This window comes from Choloepus didactylus, chromosome 3 (assembly GCF_015220235.1).
Source record: "Choloepus didactylus isolate mChoDid1 chromosome 3, mChoDid1.pri, whole genome shotgun sequence".
In the NCBI taxonomy this organism is placed as follows: domain Eukaryota; kingdom Metazoa; phylum Chordata; class Mammalia; order Pilosa; family Megalonychidae; genus Choloepus; species Choloepus didactylus.
In genome coordinates, this window is record NC_051309.1 from 198,258,790 (window position 1) to 198,275,057 (window position 16,268).

The 16,268-nt window shown below is 42.2% G+C and overlaps 1 protein-coding gene across 4 annotated transcripts in view; it reads left to right on the top strand.

The window, feature by feature from the left end:
* Positions 1-11,451, top strand: part of TENM3 (teneurin transmembrane protein 3) — a 763,383-nt gene extending 751,932 nt beyond the window's left edge. For all 4 annotated transcript variants that reach the window (XM_037831054.1, XM_037831055.1, XM_037831056.1 and 1 more), the window contains 3 exons: positions 1,405-3,016; positions 5,739-5,869; positions 7,900-11,451. In XM_037831054.1, the coding sequence (XP_037686982.1) occupies positions 1,405-3,016; positions 5,739-5,869; positions 7,900-8,655 (2,499 nt within the window). In that variant the 3' untranslated portion in view covers positions 8,656-11,451. The remainder of the gene's footprint in view (positions 1-1,404; positions 3,017-5,738; positions 5,870-7,899) is intronic.
* Positions 11,452-16,268: the final 4,817 nt, after the last annotated feature.

The window sequence follows — 16,268 nt, forward strand, 5'->3', positions numbered from 1 at the left end:
AGCCAACCAGAACTTCTCATCATGTCTCCCAAGTCCCTAATACCCACCCAAAGTGTTTCCATTTCCTTACTAGGACAGGCAATAAGAAGTCAAAACTTTTTCTTAGCAAATCAAATAATATTTTACTAATTATCAGCAAATATTTTAAGTAACTACAAAATTAGGTACTAATTTATTGTGAATTCTGCACTAATCCAAGTTTCCCTTGGAAGAATGCAAAATTATTAGGAACAACTCTTGGTACATGTAAAAATTACCCCGGATATGCCCACAGAAGAGACTCCAACAGGAGTCTGACTCATGCAGACTGCTTTTGAAGATGGTGGACAATAACTAGAAAAAGAATGAACCTAGGACAAGGGATTATGCATTTGCATCTCAGAAGCAAAAGAATAAGTCCCAGGAAGACTCCCAACCTAACCATCCTCCCTGTACTGCCATCATTCCACTGATGTCTAACAGGTTTTGGAGGAAGCTTCTTCGGAGGGAAGAACTGCCCAAACCATATGTGACTATCGCGCTTTATTTAACCAGCCCCAGGGTTGACCTTCTCCAATGCTGGCCTAATAAATTAATGCCATTCATCTTTCTGCGAATTACTTGCAAAATAGGCAGAGCTTATTTTTATTTGCATATTTATTCACTTCATGATTTAAGTACCAAAGCAGTATATGGTCCAGAAACCATTCTCATAGCACTTCAGCTACAAGTCAGATTTGATACTCACAAAATGAAAAATCAAAATGTAGATCTTATGTCATTACAGATGTCATGTAACGATCTGCAGAAAATTTTATCTGGATTCATATTCCTGTTAAAGGCATTTACAGCTCTTATCTGCCATGTGACTAATTTAGCAACGTCTGTTGATATTTTGTTTCATGTACACATAATACAAAACATGTCTTCATAAAATATTTGAATGCTTTGCTCCTCCCCTAAATGCACTGGAAATTAAAAGATGATTTTGAATGGATCGTCAATCAAGGGAGGGGGAGAAAGTGACCTTACTGAATAACTGCTAATTATGAATAGGACTGCATTCCCCATATGCTGCCTCCTCCTTGAAATATTGTCTTTAAAACAGCTTTGCCCATGCCTGTTTTATGACTTATCCCAATCCACTGACATTCTGCTACTTGGCTGTGATGTCTGGGAAAAGAATGGTACAATCATGACAAGTAGCACATTATGAATCTGAGCGACTACTTGCAGAACCCCTCACAATTACGCATCCAAGCAAATTAGGCAGGGAATCGTTAACAACGTGTAAGGTCAAGGATAACTCAATTAAAATGAAAATCATTTTCTCAAATTGAGTGTTTGTGTATTTGTGGTCACTAAATCTTCTTTTTGCTTTCCCCATTCATAAATACTGGGTAACAGTATGTTCTCTCTTTTCAGTCCATGGTTCTTCTGCTTCACAGCCAGCGGCAATACATCTTTGAATACGACATGTGGGACCGGCTGTCTGCCATCACCATGCCCAGCGTGGCCCGCCACACCATGCAGACCATCCGATCCATTGGCTACTACCGGAACATTTACAACCCCCCAGAAAGCAATGCCTCCATCATCACAGACTACAATAAGGAAGGGCTGCTTCTGCAAACGGCTTTCTTGGGTACAAGTCGGAGGGTCTTATTCAAATATAGAAGGCAGACCAGGCTCTCAGAAATTTTATATGATAGCACAAGAGTCAGTTTTACCTATGATGAAACAGCAGGAGTCCTAAAAACAGTAAACCTCCAGAGTGATGGTTTTATTTGCACCATCAGATACAGGCAAATTGGCCCCCTGATTGACAGACAGATTTTCCGCTTTAGTGAAGATGGGATGGTAAACGCGAGATTTGACTACAGCTATGACAACAGCTTTCGAGTGACCAGCATGCAAGGCGTCATCAACGAAACCCCACTGCCCATTGATCTCTATCAGTTTGATGACATTTCCGGTAAAGTCGAGCAGTTCGGAAAATTTGGAGTTATATACTATGATATTAACCAGATCATTTCCACAGCTGTAATGACTTACACGAAGCACTTTGATGCTCATGGCCGCATCAAGGAAATTCAATATGAGATATTCAGGTCACTCATGTACTGGATTACAATTCAATATGATAACATGGGCCGGGTTACCAAGAGAGAGATTAAAATAGGGCCCTTTGCCAACACTACCAAATATGCTTATGAATATGATGTTGATGGACAGCTCCAAACAGTTTACCTAAATGAAAAGATTATGTGGCGTTACAACTACGATCTGAACGGAAACCTCCATTTACTGAACCCAAGCAACAGTGCACGTTTGACGCCTCTTCGCTACGACCTGCGAGACAGAATCACTCGACTGGGTGATGTTCAGTATCGGTTAGATGAAGATGGTTTTCTGCGTCAGAGAGGCACAGAGATCTTTGAATATAGCTCCAAGGGGCTTCTAACTCGAGTTTACAGTAAAGGCAGTGGCTGGACAGTGATCTACCGTTATGATGGCCTGGGAAGGCGTGTATCTAGTAAAACCAGTCTAGGGCAGCACCTGCAGTTTTTTTATGCTGACCTGACTTATCCCACGAGGATTACTCATGTCTACAACCACTCAAGTTCAGAAATTACCTCCCTCTATTATGATCTCCAAGGACATCTTTTTGCCATGGAAATCAGCAGTGGGGATGAATTCTACATTGCATCAGATAACACAGGGACACCACTGGCTGTTTTCAGTAGCAGTGGGCTTATGCTAAAACAGATTCAGTACACTGCATATGGTGAAATCTATTTTGACTCAAATATTGACTTCCAACTGGTAATAGGATTTCATGGTGGCCTGTATGACCCACTCACCAAATTAATCCACTTTGGAGAAAGAGATTATGACATTTTGGCAGGGCGATGGACAACGCCTGACATAGAAATCTGGAAAAGAATTGGGAAGGACCCAGCTCCTTTTAACCTGTATATGTTTAGGAATAACAATCCTGCAAGCAAAATCCATGATGTGAAAGACTACATCACAGGTAAGCTTAATTTTTTTTTCCTTTCCAAGTGCTAAATAACTGTAATTATTAGATTAAGACATGGAATAACTGGAATTGCTTTTTTAACTGTATATTTTATTTGTACAAAAAATAAATGCCTTATCTTTTAACTGTGTTTCTCTATGGGTACACAAAGGGAAACTGAGACATAGTTTGTTACTTCCTCTTTTGCCTGTCAATGCCTAACACCACAATTCAAAATGACATGGTGAATCCGGTTATTTTAGGAAGGAAAGTGACATAGGAGAGCAAAAAAGCATGATGAATTTGGATTCCCAAAACTGGGGTTTCAATCCCAACTCCCCTCCTACAAGCTGTGTGGCTTTATAGGCAAGTAAAGTAACTTTTTTGTCTCAGTTTCCTTTAACTACAAAATGAGGATAAAAATGCCTAGCTATGGTATAAAATACAATAGTATATATAATTCTGCTTTATAAATAGTAGGTACTTTACAGATGTGTAATTTTGTTTGTTATAGCAGGAATAAAGTTATAATGGAAAGAAGCAATGTGAAACAACGCAGTGTGACACACCATCTCATCCCTGTGAAGTTTTTAATTCTCTCTTCACCACTGTCACCTTAGGGCAATAATGGAGCAATTCTCCCAACAGTTGCTTAGCTACTGCCTCCTGTTTCTGTTCTCACTTCCTCTGTCCTCTTTCACCACTCTCTACATTGCCATTTAGTGCAGCTCTTGCACAATGACAACTATAGGCACATTATTTCATCCACCAATATGGGCTAATTTTCAGGGTATAGATTTAAGACCTATCCAAGTTTAGTGCATGGTTCTCTCTTAGTTTTGCACAGGACTTAAAACATCTGATCCCACTTCTGCCACCACAGAACTTCTAGGATGTAAAATGGAGGCAAGGTCCTTCAAGCTGTACTCAAGTTCCCTTTAGCAAACTGACTTCTTCACTTACCCTCAACTCCAAAGATCCTGGTTCTCCCTGCTTCCACCTTCCATCCCTGAACTACCCTACTATAATTTTTGTTTCCTTAAAGAAAGGTTCTTCCTTGTTTTCTTTCCTTCTTTGTTTTTGTTTTTCTTTGGTCTGGGTTTGGTTAGGGGTTTTGTTTGTTTGTTTGACTTGGTTTTGTTTTGGCTTGTGTTAGAAGCTCCTCCATAGTTCAATATTTGAGACATACTGCTCTCAAAAAGCTGCCCCTGTTCACTTCACAACTGCTTCCTCCTTTTCCAGACTGCCTAAAGCTTTTCATCTCTCTCTTGCATGTGAACCCACTGAAAGTCCCTTCTTTCATCATCCTGCTTCAGCAAAACCATTACAGTATTCTCATTCAGGGTTTTTCAAAACACATCTGCATTCAAGCTATTTTGGCAATACTTTTCAATACTTAAGACACTCTGATTTTCACTGTGACATGGATATTGTCCAGAGTAAAACTCTTGTCCCCAAATACTCCAACATTTGGGAGGAAGTATTTCCCCCAAAACATAAGCCACCTTGTAATCTTATATACACTCTCACCAAAAAAACAACAAAAAAGTTTCACTTTCCATCCTATCTGATGAACTTGGGATTTATCTGCCCCCAACCATCACCATCCCGTTTAAAAGAGGGAGAATACCACTGGTTTTATAGCTATATGAAGCCTGGACAAGGAATCTGCCAGGCTGGCAATGAGGTGAGAGCCTGTGCCCTAGAGAAGGAAATAGGAAACAAGCGGCTCTCCATCATTCTGACAAGCAGTTACCAGTGGTTATTTAAGAGGTGTCAACAGGGGCTCACTGCAAGGCTGGAAAGCCCACAGCTCCTGAATTCGTCCTCTCCTAGCAACGTGGACTGCAGGGAATGCTATAGCAGCATTTTCTGAGAAACATCAAAAGAGAGATGGAACAGCATAAAATATATTAGGTGAAATGCAATTTCAAATTTTCCAGCAATGTGCTTAATATATAAAATAATCTACACCCAACTGTACTCATAAAGCCGCAAGCCTGCTGAGTAGTTCTGTAACATTATAACCTCCAGAATAGAATAAAAGCCTTATTCTGAGTTTAATGGCTTTTGGAGTCACATGGCAATATTTTTAAAATACCATTTTAAAGATTTCCAGGTTCTCTTCAGAAAAAGTTTGTCTCCACCTGTGCACAGTGAGCCTTTGAAGTTATAACTGATGGTAATCAGAACTTCTGTGCCCTTGGCCAGTTTTGCCAGCTTTCAGCATTCATCTTTGATTAAGAATCAACTGTTGGTTTTAATACCCTCAATTTATTAATAGAAAATGGCTTGTGGAAGTCCGCATATCCTTGGGCAATCGCTTTTGAAAGCTAATAATGCACTTCTATTTAAGACAAGCTTTTACTAACTACAAAGACAAATTTCATTTGTTTTCTACAACTATGTCTTTTTCATGCTGCTGTGTTTTATGGACCTTTTTATCATTATTACTAACACAGGATGCAACTTTGCAAGTATGACAGTTTATCCAGTCTAAGCAAGTATCTATTACTCTGCATTTTCTATAGCATTTGCCATAGCTCTGGTACCAAGGTTATCACCTTCATGTCTAAAAATAGAGGCTAGGTTCTGAATTATAGGATTAAGGCAAACATGTTCTTTTTCAGGTTATTATTTGTGATTTGGAGCGTTTTTTTTTTTTAAAGTTAAGAATTTAAATTTATAAAAGCACAAAATAAACTAACACCATTCATTTTGAACATTCTTCTCCTAGATGTTAACAGCTGGCTGGTGACATTTGGCTTCCATCTGCACAATGCTATTCCTGGATTCCCTGTTCCCAAATTTGATTTAACAGAGCCTTCTTACGAACTTGTGAAGAGTCAGCAGTGGGATGATATACCGGTAAGAAACAAAAAGCAAAAGTATAAGAAGGTGATAAATGGCTTACTTTTGTCTTATTTACCCACATTTAATCAAAGTCTCCTTGTTTAAACTGTACCAAAAACCGTTTTTAATTTTCTGACTCTTTTAGGGAAGAAAAACAACAACATACCTCTGTATTTCTATTCAGCAAATGAAGGGCCTGTAAAACAGGCTTAAATCTGTTTTTAGGGGTGCTAACAAAAGCACAGAAAAATATTATCAAAAGGAAATAAAACACAAAAGCTCATTTTTTAGTACTTCAGGGTTTCAACAGAGAACACCAATGAAAGCACATTTATGGCACTTGGGATCTGAAGGCAAAGACAGAATAAACAGGAGGTCAGGGAATACATTTTACAAAATAGAAGCCCACAAACAATGCCACAAAATTCAGCTTCTGTAAAATGTAAGTGTTCATGGAGAAAAAAATCCTCTGGTAAGACTTCACCTACAACTAGTTATTTATGGAATTTTCCTGAAAATAACTGTTTTGAGAAATAAAAGAAATAGAATGGAAAAGGGCAAAGTCAAAGCTGCCATTTCATAAAATGGCACTTTTAATTCCCACCATTCAGATATCAGAAGGGATTGCACAACAAAACACCAGAATTTCTAGCTTAAAGCAAGAATAATTAGAGATCAAGAAATTGAGTTACCTCATAATGATAAGGAGAAGAAAATGCATGGTTTCTTCAAAAGATTAATACCCCGCCTTGAGCAATTTCTTCTAATTTCAATGAATACAAAGAGAAAAGGCACTCATGGTTAAAACATACACAACACAGCAGCTACAGTGCCAATACCTCTGTTTTCGGGTACAGCTTTCATACTCAACACACAAAAGCAATTCCTTTTTCAGTTGTCACTTTCACGTTTAAAAAGCAGAATGCATGAAGTCTCAAAAATCTGGGAGCCATTTTAACATTCCTAATTGCAAACCTATCTACACTGATAAAGTACCATGACGACAACTGACGTTTCCTAATGCAGTCGAACAAGCATGTCCTAATTGTGTATGACTTTCCAATGTGTCTGAGAACATTTAAGTCTAACTGAACAAATGGACCTGCCAACTTTTTTCCTAGGGAGCCTTTTAAATATGGTTCAAGAACTCTGTGAAGAGAAGCACACCATAAGAACAGCTTAGGGAATCGCTGGCAAAAACACTAAGGCTGCCCCAAGTGCAGAAAAACAAATGTTTCTTTCACTGCTGCAAATGAAACAGATGTTTCCATTTGGGAAAGGACTGGCCAGACAAACATCTGGTAGTGTAAGAAATGGCTGAGTTAAGATGCTCTCAATTTCAACATTTGCCTATGTAGATAGTCCACTGTCCCAAGTCCCCAAATCTGCAAAAATAATTGTTTTCCTAAAGTAATAAATGCTCATCTCCAGCTGTCCCACTGTCCACGCATCCTCGTACATTTCAGTTCTGTAGTTATACTGGTGAAATTCAGCTTAAAACTGTGTTCACCAGGAAAGTGGACAGAGTTTATCTAAATTAAATCGCAAGCATTTCAAAGCATACAAAATGGGACCCAGTCACCCGGCCCTGAGCATCCCCAGTCTTAGCCTTACAAATCCTTGTCTATGGTGCTTTCTCCTCAGCCTCCCATGGAGAAAGCTGGGGTCCCCAAACGAGGTGAGTTTGGGAAAAGCGCATCTAGAACTTGTAAAAGAAAACCTAAAAACCTGAATATTTTGCCCAAATTAGAAACCAGAAAGCTTTTAAATGACCCACGATGGGGTTACCTTCTTTATGTTTCCAAAAATCCTTTGAATCCACTTTAGGGAAGGGGATCTTGAGTGCACTCCTCCACTGGGGATTTTTGTTTTTGTTTTTGCTTTTTTTCATCTCCAAAAAACCAGGTGAGGTTTTAAGAAAAGCCCTGACCCGCTCCACGGAGTCCTCTCCTTCTGTCCGGACTGGGCCAGGAAGCCCTCGTGCACCGCAGCTACATGCTATAGACGTCCTTTAACCCATCTCTCCATTTTGTTTCGCTTCTCAGCCCATTTTCGGAGTTCAACAGCAAGTGGCGAGGCAAGCCAAGGCCTTCCTGTCCCTGGGGAAGATGGCGGAGGTGCAGGTGAGCAGGCGCAAGGCCGGCGGCGAGCAGTCGTGGCTGTGGTTCGCCACGGTCAAGTCTCTGATCGGCAAGGGCGTCATGCTGGCCGTCAGCCAGGGCCGCGTGCAGACCAACGTGCTCAACATCGCCAACGAGGACTGCATCAAGGTGGCGGCCGTGCTCAACAACGCCTTCTACCTGGAGAACCTGCACTTCACCATCGAGGGCAAGGACACGCACTACTTCATCAAGACCACCACGCCCGAGAGCGACCTGGGCACGCTGCGGCTGACGAGCGGGCGCAAGGCCCTGGAGAACGGCATCAACGTGACCGTGTCGCAGTCCACCACCGTGGTCAACGGCAGGACTCGCAGGTTCGCCGACGTGGAGATGCAGTTCGGCGCGCTGGCGCTGCACGTGCGCTACGGCATGACGCTGGACGAGGAGAAGGCGCGCATCCTGGAGCAGGCGCGGCAGCGCGCCCTGGCCCGGGCGTGGGCGCGCGAGCAGCAGCGCGTGCGCGACGGCGAGGAGGGCGCGCGCCTCTGGACGGAGGGCGAGAAGCGGCAGCTGCTGAGCGCCGGCAAGGTGCAGGGCTACGACGGGTACTACGTACTCTCGGTGGAGCAGTACCCCGAGCTGGCCGACAGCGCCAACAACATCCAGTTCCTCAGGCAAAGCGAGATCGGGAAGAGGTAACACCCTGGGCCGCCCCGCCCCAGGCAGCCAAAGAGACGGCGCGCCAGCCTCTTCTGAGAAGACGACCAAACTGGTTTGCTGCATTTCTCTTGAGCCTAAACCACACCTTTGCTCAGATTTTTCTGTAGCACAATCTGAATTGAACTCTCCGAGACAGAAGAGCCTTCCAGGAGAATGATACTGCTATTTAAAAAGTAAAATCCACTAAAAAACAAAAATCAACTTTTTCTGAATGACCTTAAAAGGTGATCGGCTTTAAAGAATATGTTTACATACGCATATCGCTGCACTCAGTTGGACTGAAAGTATTTAAAGAAATAAAATAATAAAAGAGAGGGGGAAAAAAAAGGCCTAAATCTTTTGCTTATAGGCCATCTGTTCCTTTGAGGCACTGTGTTTAACTAAGGTAAAAATTCGTACGGTGTTTCCAAATATTACCGAATTGTCGACCTTTGCTTACAAGAAGTAGTCTCTCTGCTTAGGATGTGTTCTATATCTCTGTTAATTTTAAAATGTGGGGCAAAATTACTGTTTATAGACAACCCAACTGCTTTACCTGTGCTGCTTTGTAAAAGGACATTGGCACATGGGACTTCTGCCACGGCGGGGATCTAAGAAAGGATTTTCCAATGCCAACATCGTTCGCCTGGGGGGGGAAATGGGCAAACCAAATCTTTGTCACTGATAAGCAAAGGAAACCCTGATTTTTTTGTAAATTATGTGAGACAAGTTGTTTATGGATTTTTATATGAATTACAGTTTACTGTACATCAAATATTAGTCTCAGAGGAGTTAATTTATGTAAAGTGTTTAAAAAGTTTATACTTAAAAATAAAATGCTGAAAACATGTGAACTGTGTGATTTTTTTAAAAGGATTGCACCTTTTGTTATCTGTTATAGCTGTACAGTATAAATTATTATATTGTAGAGATATAACAACTTATTGCCTATAATGTCCATAAGTGTTAATATTTTTGTATTAGGTTGGAAAAAAAAATGTGCAACTTTCTATCACTAGACAGATAGGACAGTGCAATCCTAAGTGGGTGGCTAATCAGAGAACTGCTCCTTTCTCTTCCTTCTCTTTTTCATCAAGCCAGTGTCCTCAACCATTACCTACCAAGAGGCACGGAGAAAATGAAGGCTGGTGGAATGTAATGGAAGCCTGAAAACATGGGGAGGTGGGGTTCTCTGACCCTCTCAGCCCGATCAGTTAATGGGGAGTTGATATCATTAACCACACAGGGTTTTTACTCTTCCTGTTCCCTGGGATCTCCGTTATTCCTCGTGGAGAAGACCACATCAGATACCCGGAAAACCTACTGGGGAGAATGAAAGGAACTAACGTAGTCTTGACCACAAATATATGTCTCCTTAAGACCTAGGAAAGATAGCAGGAACCCAGGAGAGGCGAGGGAGCTGGATGGAGACGGGCGGGGTCACTCATGTTAGTCTGGGGTTTGGACTTTCGGGTCACCCAGAGGGACAACAAAAAGAAAAAAAGAGACAAAAGCCCCTGTAGGCCCACATGACTAAACCACCTCAGGAGCTGGTTTGAATGGCAGCCTCCGAGGGGTGGCAGAGCCAACTGGAAGCGACCTGACAGCCGTGCCCTCCGCGCGCGCCTGCGGGAAGGAGCACAGCCGCCATCTGCGCTTCTGCGCCAGCTCTGCCGCGCTTACAAATCTCTTGTGAGCGCTAAATTCAGCCACAAAAATATTTTTAGAAAATATTCCTCAGTTCCTTGAGCTATAGTACACACTGTTTTCCTCTATGTATAATGGCGATAAAATATAGCAAGTGAACATGTCGTAAATATAAAGGTTCAAGTGATGTATTGAAAATAATTTTTCTAACTGCTTTGTATGTACCACATACTCAGAATTGCACAGTAGGTGTGTTTATTAAACAGATTGGCTGGGAAAGTTTCAAAATAGCTACTGAATTTACAGTATCAGTGCTATTACTGTCTTTGTGTGTTTGGTAGAGCATACCGAAGTAATTACTCTTCTAATGAATGCTGATATTTTATTAGAATGAAAGCACAGATTAGCATTAATATTTTTTATCCTGAAAATCCTTTGGCAAGTATTACGAAGCCCAAATTTAGAAAACTATGATATTTCAAACCACATAAACATAAACTCTGTTTTACATTTTATTTTTTAACTGTTAACTTAGGTAATTGCAGTTCTGTTGCGTGGAACTTCTGCAGGACTGTATTTGGCATGCTGTAAGTACTTTTGGGTGAAATAGGCTCTGAGTCTAAATTCTCAGAAATGATTCTGATGTATTGACTATGGAAAGCTTGTACTACATGACAGAAGTGAAAAATATTCTTATTCTCTTCTTGACATGGACTGGTCCTTTACAATGGCACCGATAAATAACAGATTTGGAGTATCTCCTGGTGCTTATTTTAGATGAAGTCAAATCAACCCAATTAGTGTCTTGTTAGTACGTATAATGAGCCTATTTCTTTCTAAAAAGACTTGTGATCTGGACATGCTTTTACAAGAAATAGTGACCTTGGGGGATATGTAAACAAAAGACCTTTTCTAAGGGGAGGGAGGGGGGAACTGTATAATGAAAAGAATTAGCTTACAAAAAAGAAATTGATAATCAAAGTATTTTAGGAAAAGCCAGTCGAAATGCTTTCATGATATTTTGAGATGTAAATTTTGTCTGATTTGTATTGTTCTTTTCATTTGCCTTCTTAACTTTATATGTGACCTGAATTTTCCATAACTTGATGACTATAGATTGCATCTAGGCATTCCAATAAAAGCCAACCCAATGTGTGTGTGTTCATATATTTTTTAAACCTTGTGCTGGCCAGTATTGCTTTTGTGTTTCGAGTGGAGGATGCAAATAGATGCAGTAGTTGGGGTATTGACTCATCTGCAACCTAGTTGGTAACTTTTTTAATTTTTTTATCCACTGGCCAGACTGCCAGCTCAGCAGCGTGCACTTCACAGGAGATTCTCCCATGACCTACTTTAGAAAAACGGTAAATAAACCCCCACAAAGCCAAGCACTATCACTGTAAAGAAGAATTTTAAGAAAATAATACCGCCCATTACTACTCAAGAGCAGCCCGGGTTCCTGTGATTCTGGCAATATGTGTGCTTAATTAAAACACTTGATTAGAATAATCAGTTTGGGCCTGATAGGCTCCCAGCCGCCTGGAGATGTCTAAATCTACATACAGACCAACTGATTAGGGAATGCTTAGTTCAGCAATTCTGGCCTGGCAGACCAGGGCTTTGATTTTAGTCTGAAAAGGCAGACTTCATCACACTTTCTTTGTAGTGACAACCTCAACTTGATAACGTGTTGATCCAACAAGAATCAGGTCACTCCACTTGGTCAACTGGTCTATTTTTTCTCCTCAAATTATAGTTTAACATGTTCATACTGGGAAGTCCAGAAAAACCCTTTTAACATTAATCAGGAGAAAACATGTGCATTACTACTTTCATTCCCTACAATGCTTTACTTAAAAGTAATGTCTGAACAAGTGCAAAGAAAAACATTGTAGGTAAAAAAAATTATATCTTAGAAAATAATTTTCTTGTTATGGGCTACACTGCCATCACAGCCTGTGAAACTGGCATTCATCTCTTTACTTAACAGTTGTGTGTGGTTTTAAGTGCTGGACCGGAACAAAAATACAACACCTGAATATAAACACCTCAGTTGAAACCAGTCCCGAGCAAGTTAAAAGATGAGGAGAGAATTCGGCTTTTGATGAACACCCTAACCATGCCCACTGATCCCTCTGTTCACCATCCTTTTTCTTTCTCCTTTTGTTCTGACCCACTCCCAAATGAAGCTGTTTCTCTCACAGGTTGAACAACAAATCAGCTGTCTGAAGCACTTTTGAAATGGAGGAATCCAAAAGAGGAAGCCAGGAAGGCACTGACACATGACATTCCGTTGGTGAGCAAAGCCGCCTGGGCCGTGCTCAGCAGCGCACTTGCTGTGATGCAAAGGAGGACCAGGAGCTGCTAGCACCCACCGTGGGGTGGGGTGGGATGCCGTTTGAGCTGCAGCACTTGGGATGCCTTTAAGGGAAACATAACAAAATCTTACCCCGTCCCCAGACACCCAAATTCTATCACACTTTCCTTCAAAGAAGTGATCCTCTTCCAGAACCCCATTTCACAAAATGCATCAAACCAAATTCTAAAAGTTGGAGCCAGAAGGGACTTCAAGATACTGATGAGGAACCTTTAAGTTGGGTGACTTGTCCAAGTTCACAGAAGTGGCTCATGTCCAGATGAGCAGACTCCACCACATCGCCAGTCCCTGGTAACACTATCCAGGGAGCTACTGAAGACACTCCTTAACCATCCCCTTTCCCGAGGGACATTTGGTCTTTTCAAGGCTGCCATGATTTAGTCATGACGTGCTTTTTTCATTGAGCCAAGATGCCCCTGACCCACTGACAGAGCAGGTGCCTTGAGCTCCCCTCTGCCGGCCAATATTTCTAGCTCCACACCCTGTCATCATGGGTAGATAAATCTACCTTGCAATGTTAATGACTATCCATAATATCTAAAAAGACTTCTAAAAGAAAGATCACTGATTTGCATATGTGTATATGTTGGGCTATTGAAGTAGACTTTCCATAAGCTATTCGTATGCCTTGGTCATCCTACACAGCCCATGAAAAAATAAAAGCTAGTTAGAAGCAATTATTGCCCATTTTAACCACAGGGTTTAGCCACAGTACCAAAGAGGTACCGATAAGCCATTTGAATGTTCTACCGTCTAATTTAAGCCAGATAATGAATATCCTCTCTTGCTAGAGTTCTCATTTGCTATTCACCACCTCTGCAAGCAATGGTCTCTGGATATCAATTACTAATAACTTTTAGGTAAACTGAGTAAACCTTTTCATTTATGAACCAACTTAAAATCCAGTCATGGAGGAATGTAGGATTCCCGGAGTCCTGTGTGTAGAGAATTTACTATAAACTGATTCAAAGCCTAGAGTAACATCGTTATTCAGTTTAGAGTTAATAGGTTTCACAAAGCAAATTTAATAAATCCTTCTGAGACCTAAGCTGAAGAAAATTAAAATTAGAAGCATAAATCGTGACTTCTAGGGCAACAGTGTGGCTTGGTTAAAGCCTTCCTGCTTATAGGGTGAATTGTGAGTTGGGCTTTAGCAGGCCCTAGACACAGGCCTTTGGCTCGCACTAGGAAGGGAAATCGCATTCTTTTACATGTGTGCAGAGACTTCCTGCATTCCACCCACAATGACTCCTTCTATTTGGCACAACTTGCTGCAAGAACTGACAGGATTTACAAGAAGTCCACTGGGCCAAAATGAATTATTTCCAGTTTTCACAAGTTAACTTTTATCAGGGGGTGTAAGGGAAGCATAAAGGCCTAAGGAATTGAAAATGACAAGTTCTTTGACATGACTGAAAGGCTGAAAATGGAACTTATCAGTAGACGTCTGAGAAAGTGGACCAAAGGCTCTCAACCTTGGAGTTCTTATCACATGATTGATTAATGACCATATGTGTACATGAAGAAACCCTCTGTCCCAAATTTTCCTCCAAAAATAATACTAGGGAGATTCCAGTCCACATGTTCTGCAGAACATTCTATGAAGACTGACTCCAGGATTCCTTTCCCTGTCTGCACTCTTCTGTCAACCTCTGTCTCTCTGACTTTTGGTCTCTCTCTCTGTCTCTGTCTCTCTCAGTTTACCTGGCAGAAGCTTGGATGTAACCACATTTCCTTCTAAGGCTTAGAAGGAAAACCATAACTCTCCCTTGGTAGACCAGATGGACTTTAAATAATTATCCAGAACATCACAGAGAACCAGAGTTTTTTTATCTTTGACGTATTGACAAAAGGTGATAAACAAGCAGGTTTAAAAGAAAAAGAAAGAAAGAAAAAAAAAGCTCACTTCAGCTATGACATTATTTCCAGGTGCAATCCTGTATCCAGGAAAAGGGGGAGGGGGTGTTGGGGGGTTGCGAGGAATCAGGCCTGGGGTTTATGCTTCAGTGTCAAGCATTGACAGGTAGCACTGCAAAGCAGGGGGACTGTGCAGGGATGACAGAGCGGGAAAGAACTGGCCTAACACCAAGTGAAGCTGAGCGCGGCAGGTAGCAGAGGAAAGAGGGCACCTTTCCGTAAGTTTGGCCTCCATCCTAGGACTTGCCTCTTTCCTTCTTCAGTTTCGAGGGCTCTGGCTTCTATGAGAACGAAAGACCATCCCAACATCTAGTGGTCCAGCGGGGAGCATCTTTAGGACACTTCCTCCCGAAATCCCAAGGAGGATCTGGAACCGGGGGGACTTGGCGCCACCGGGCTGGTCCTTTCTTCCCTCCCAGCTACTGCAGCCGCGGAAGCCGTCTCAGGAAGGGCTCTAGCGCCCCCTGGTGATGCACATCGTTGGCGAGGAAAGTCAGAGAAGCCAAGAATCCGTGCCAGAGACCAGAAACCCAAAAGAAGCCCTTCTCTCCTCCCGCCACCCGCCACCTTTCCATGGTTGGGCCAATTCTAATTATCCTCTGTTTTCCCATCTTTGCTCTGCCCACAGACTTTCACACATAAAACGATTACTTCTGCTTCATGCACCGCATCACTGAGGCCTGGTCCTTGCAAAAATCACTCCCTTAAGATTTCCCTTCACATCAAGCAGAAACTTTGTCAAACAATGTTCCTCTCGCTTGGCAGATCAAAATCAGTCCCTTCCTCCCAGGAATTGTCCGCTGGCTGTTTGAGTTTTGCAGCCCCCTGAAACAGTGATTTCTGAACTACCACATTGTTTCCCTTTTACTTTTCGTGTTAACAGTCCTGTCGCTTGGAAGAATTCCCCAAAAGGACAGATCATTTAAATTCGGAGTGGCATTTTTATTTCTGAGGGAGCCAGGTTCTCACAGAATGTGATAGAGTGACAGCCGGGAAAAGCGAACTCCCTCTTGCGTTGTGGGGCAGCTGAGTGGCCCCAGGGGGGGTAGACAACCCTGTCCCTGGTCTACCCATCCCACACCAGCCACAGGGAGAAAGGAATCATGGATCCAACCTTTGGCTCCCATGCTATCACCCAGGGAAGCCAACAGCTGCTAATTTTACATGGCAGCCCGAAATGGTGGCCCTCCTTCAGAAACGGTCAGTGGCTATAGCCCACTCTCACTTCTGGAGGCCTGTGGGGGCCCAATAAATAGCCCCCCTTTCTCTACCCAAGTTCCTACTGAAATGAGAAAGAAAAAGAAACCAAAGATGGCAGATGAAAGCCAAAATATCACCTTAGATAAAGACCAAGTTGGAAGATGTAGCTTCAGATGGAAAACACAGAGGCTTTCCACCTGGATTCCAGAATTAGGTGGACGTGCAACAGAGAACATGTCAGCTCCCAGAGACCCCAGCTCTCACCACAAGCCAAGCGTGCCCCATTCATTCTCCCAGTTCACCAGGATGGGTAAGCTACACTCTTGCCCCCTGGGAGCTGGAGTGATGTGGGGAGAAGCCAGGGGTGAGATATCCCTCCTGACCACCACACACACACATGTGCACGCGCATACACATACACTCCAAGAATCACCTAGGACAGGAGGAGACATTCTGCACCAGGTCTCAGGCC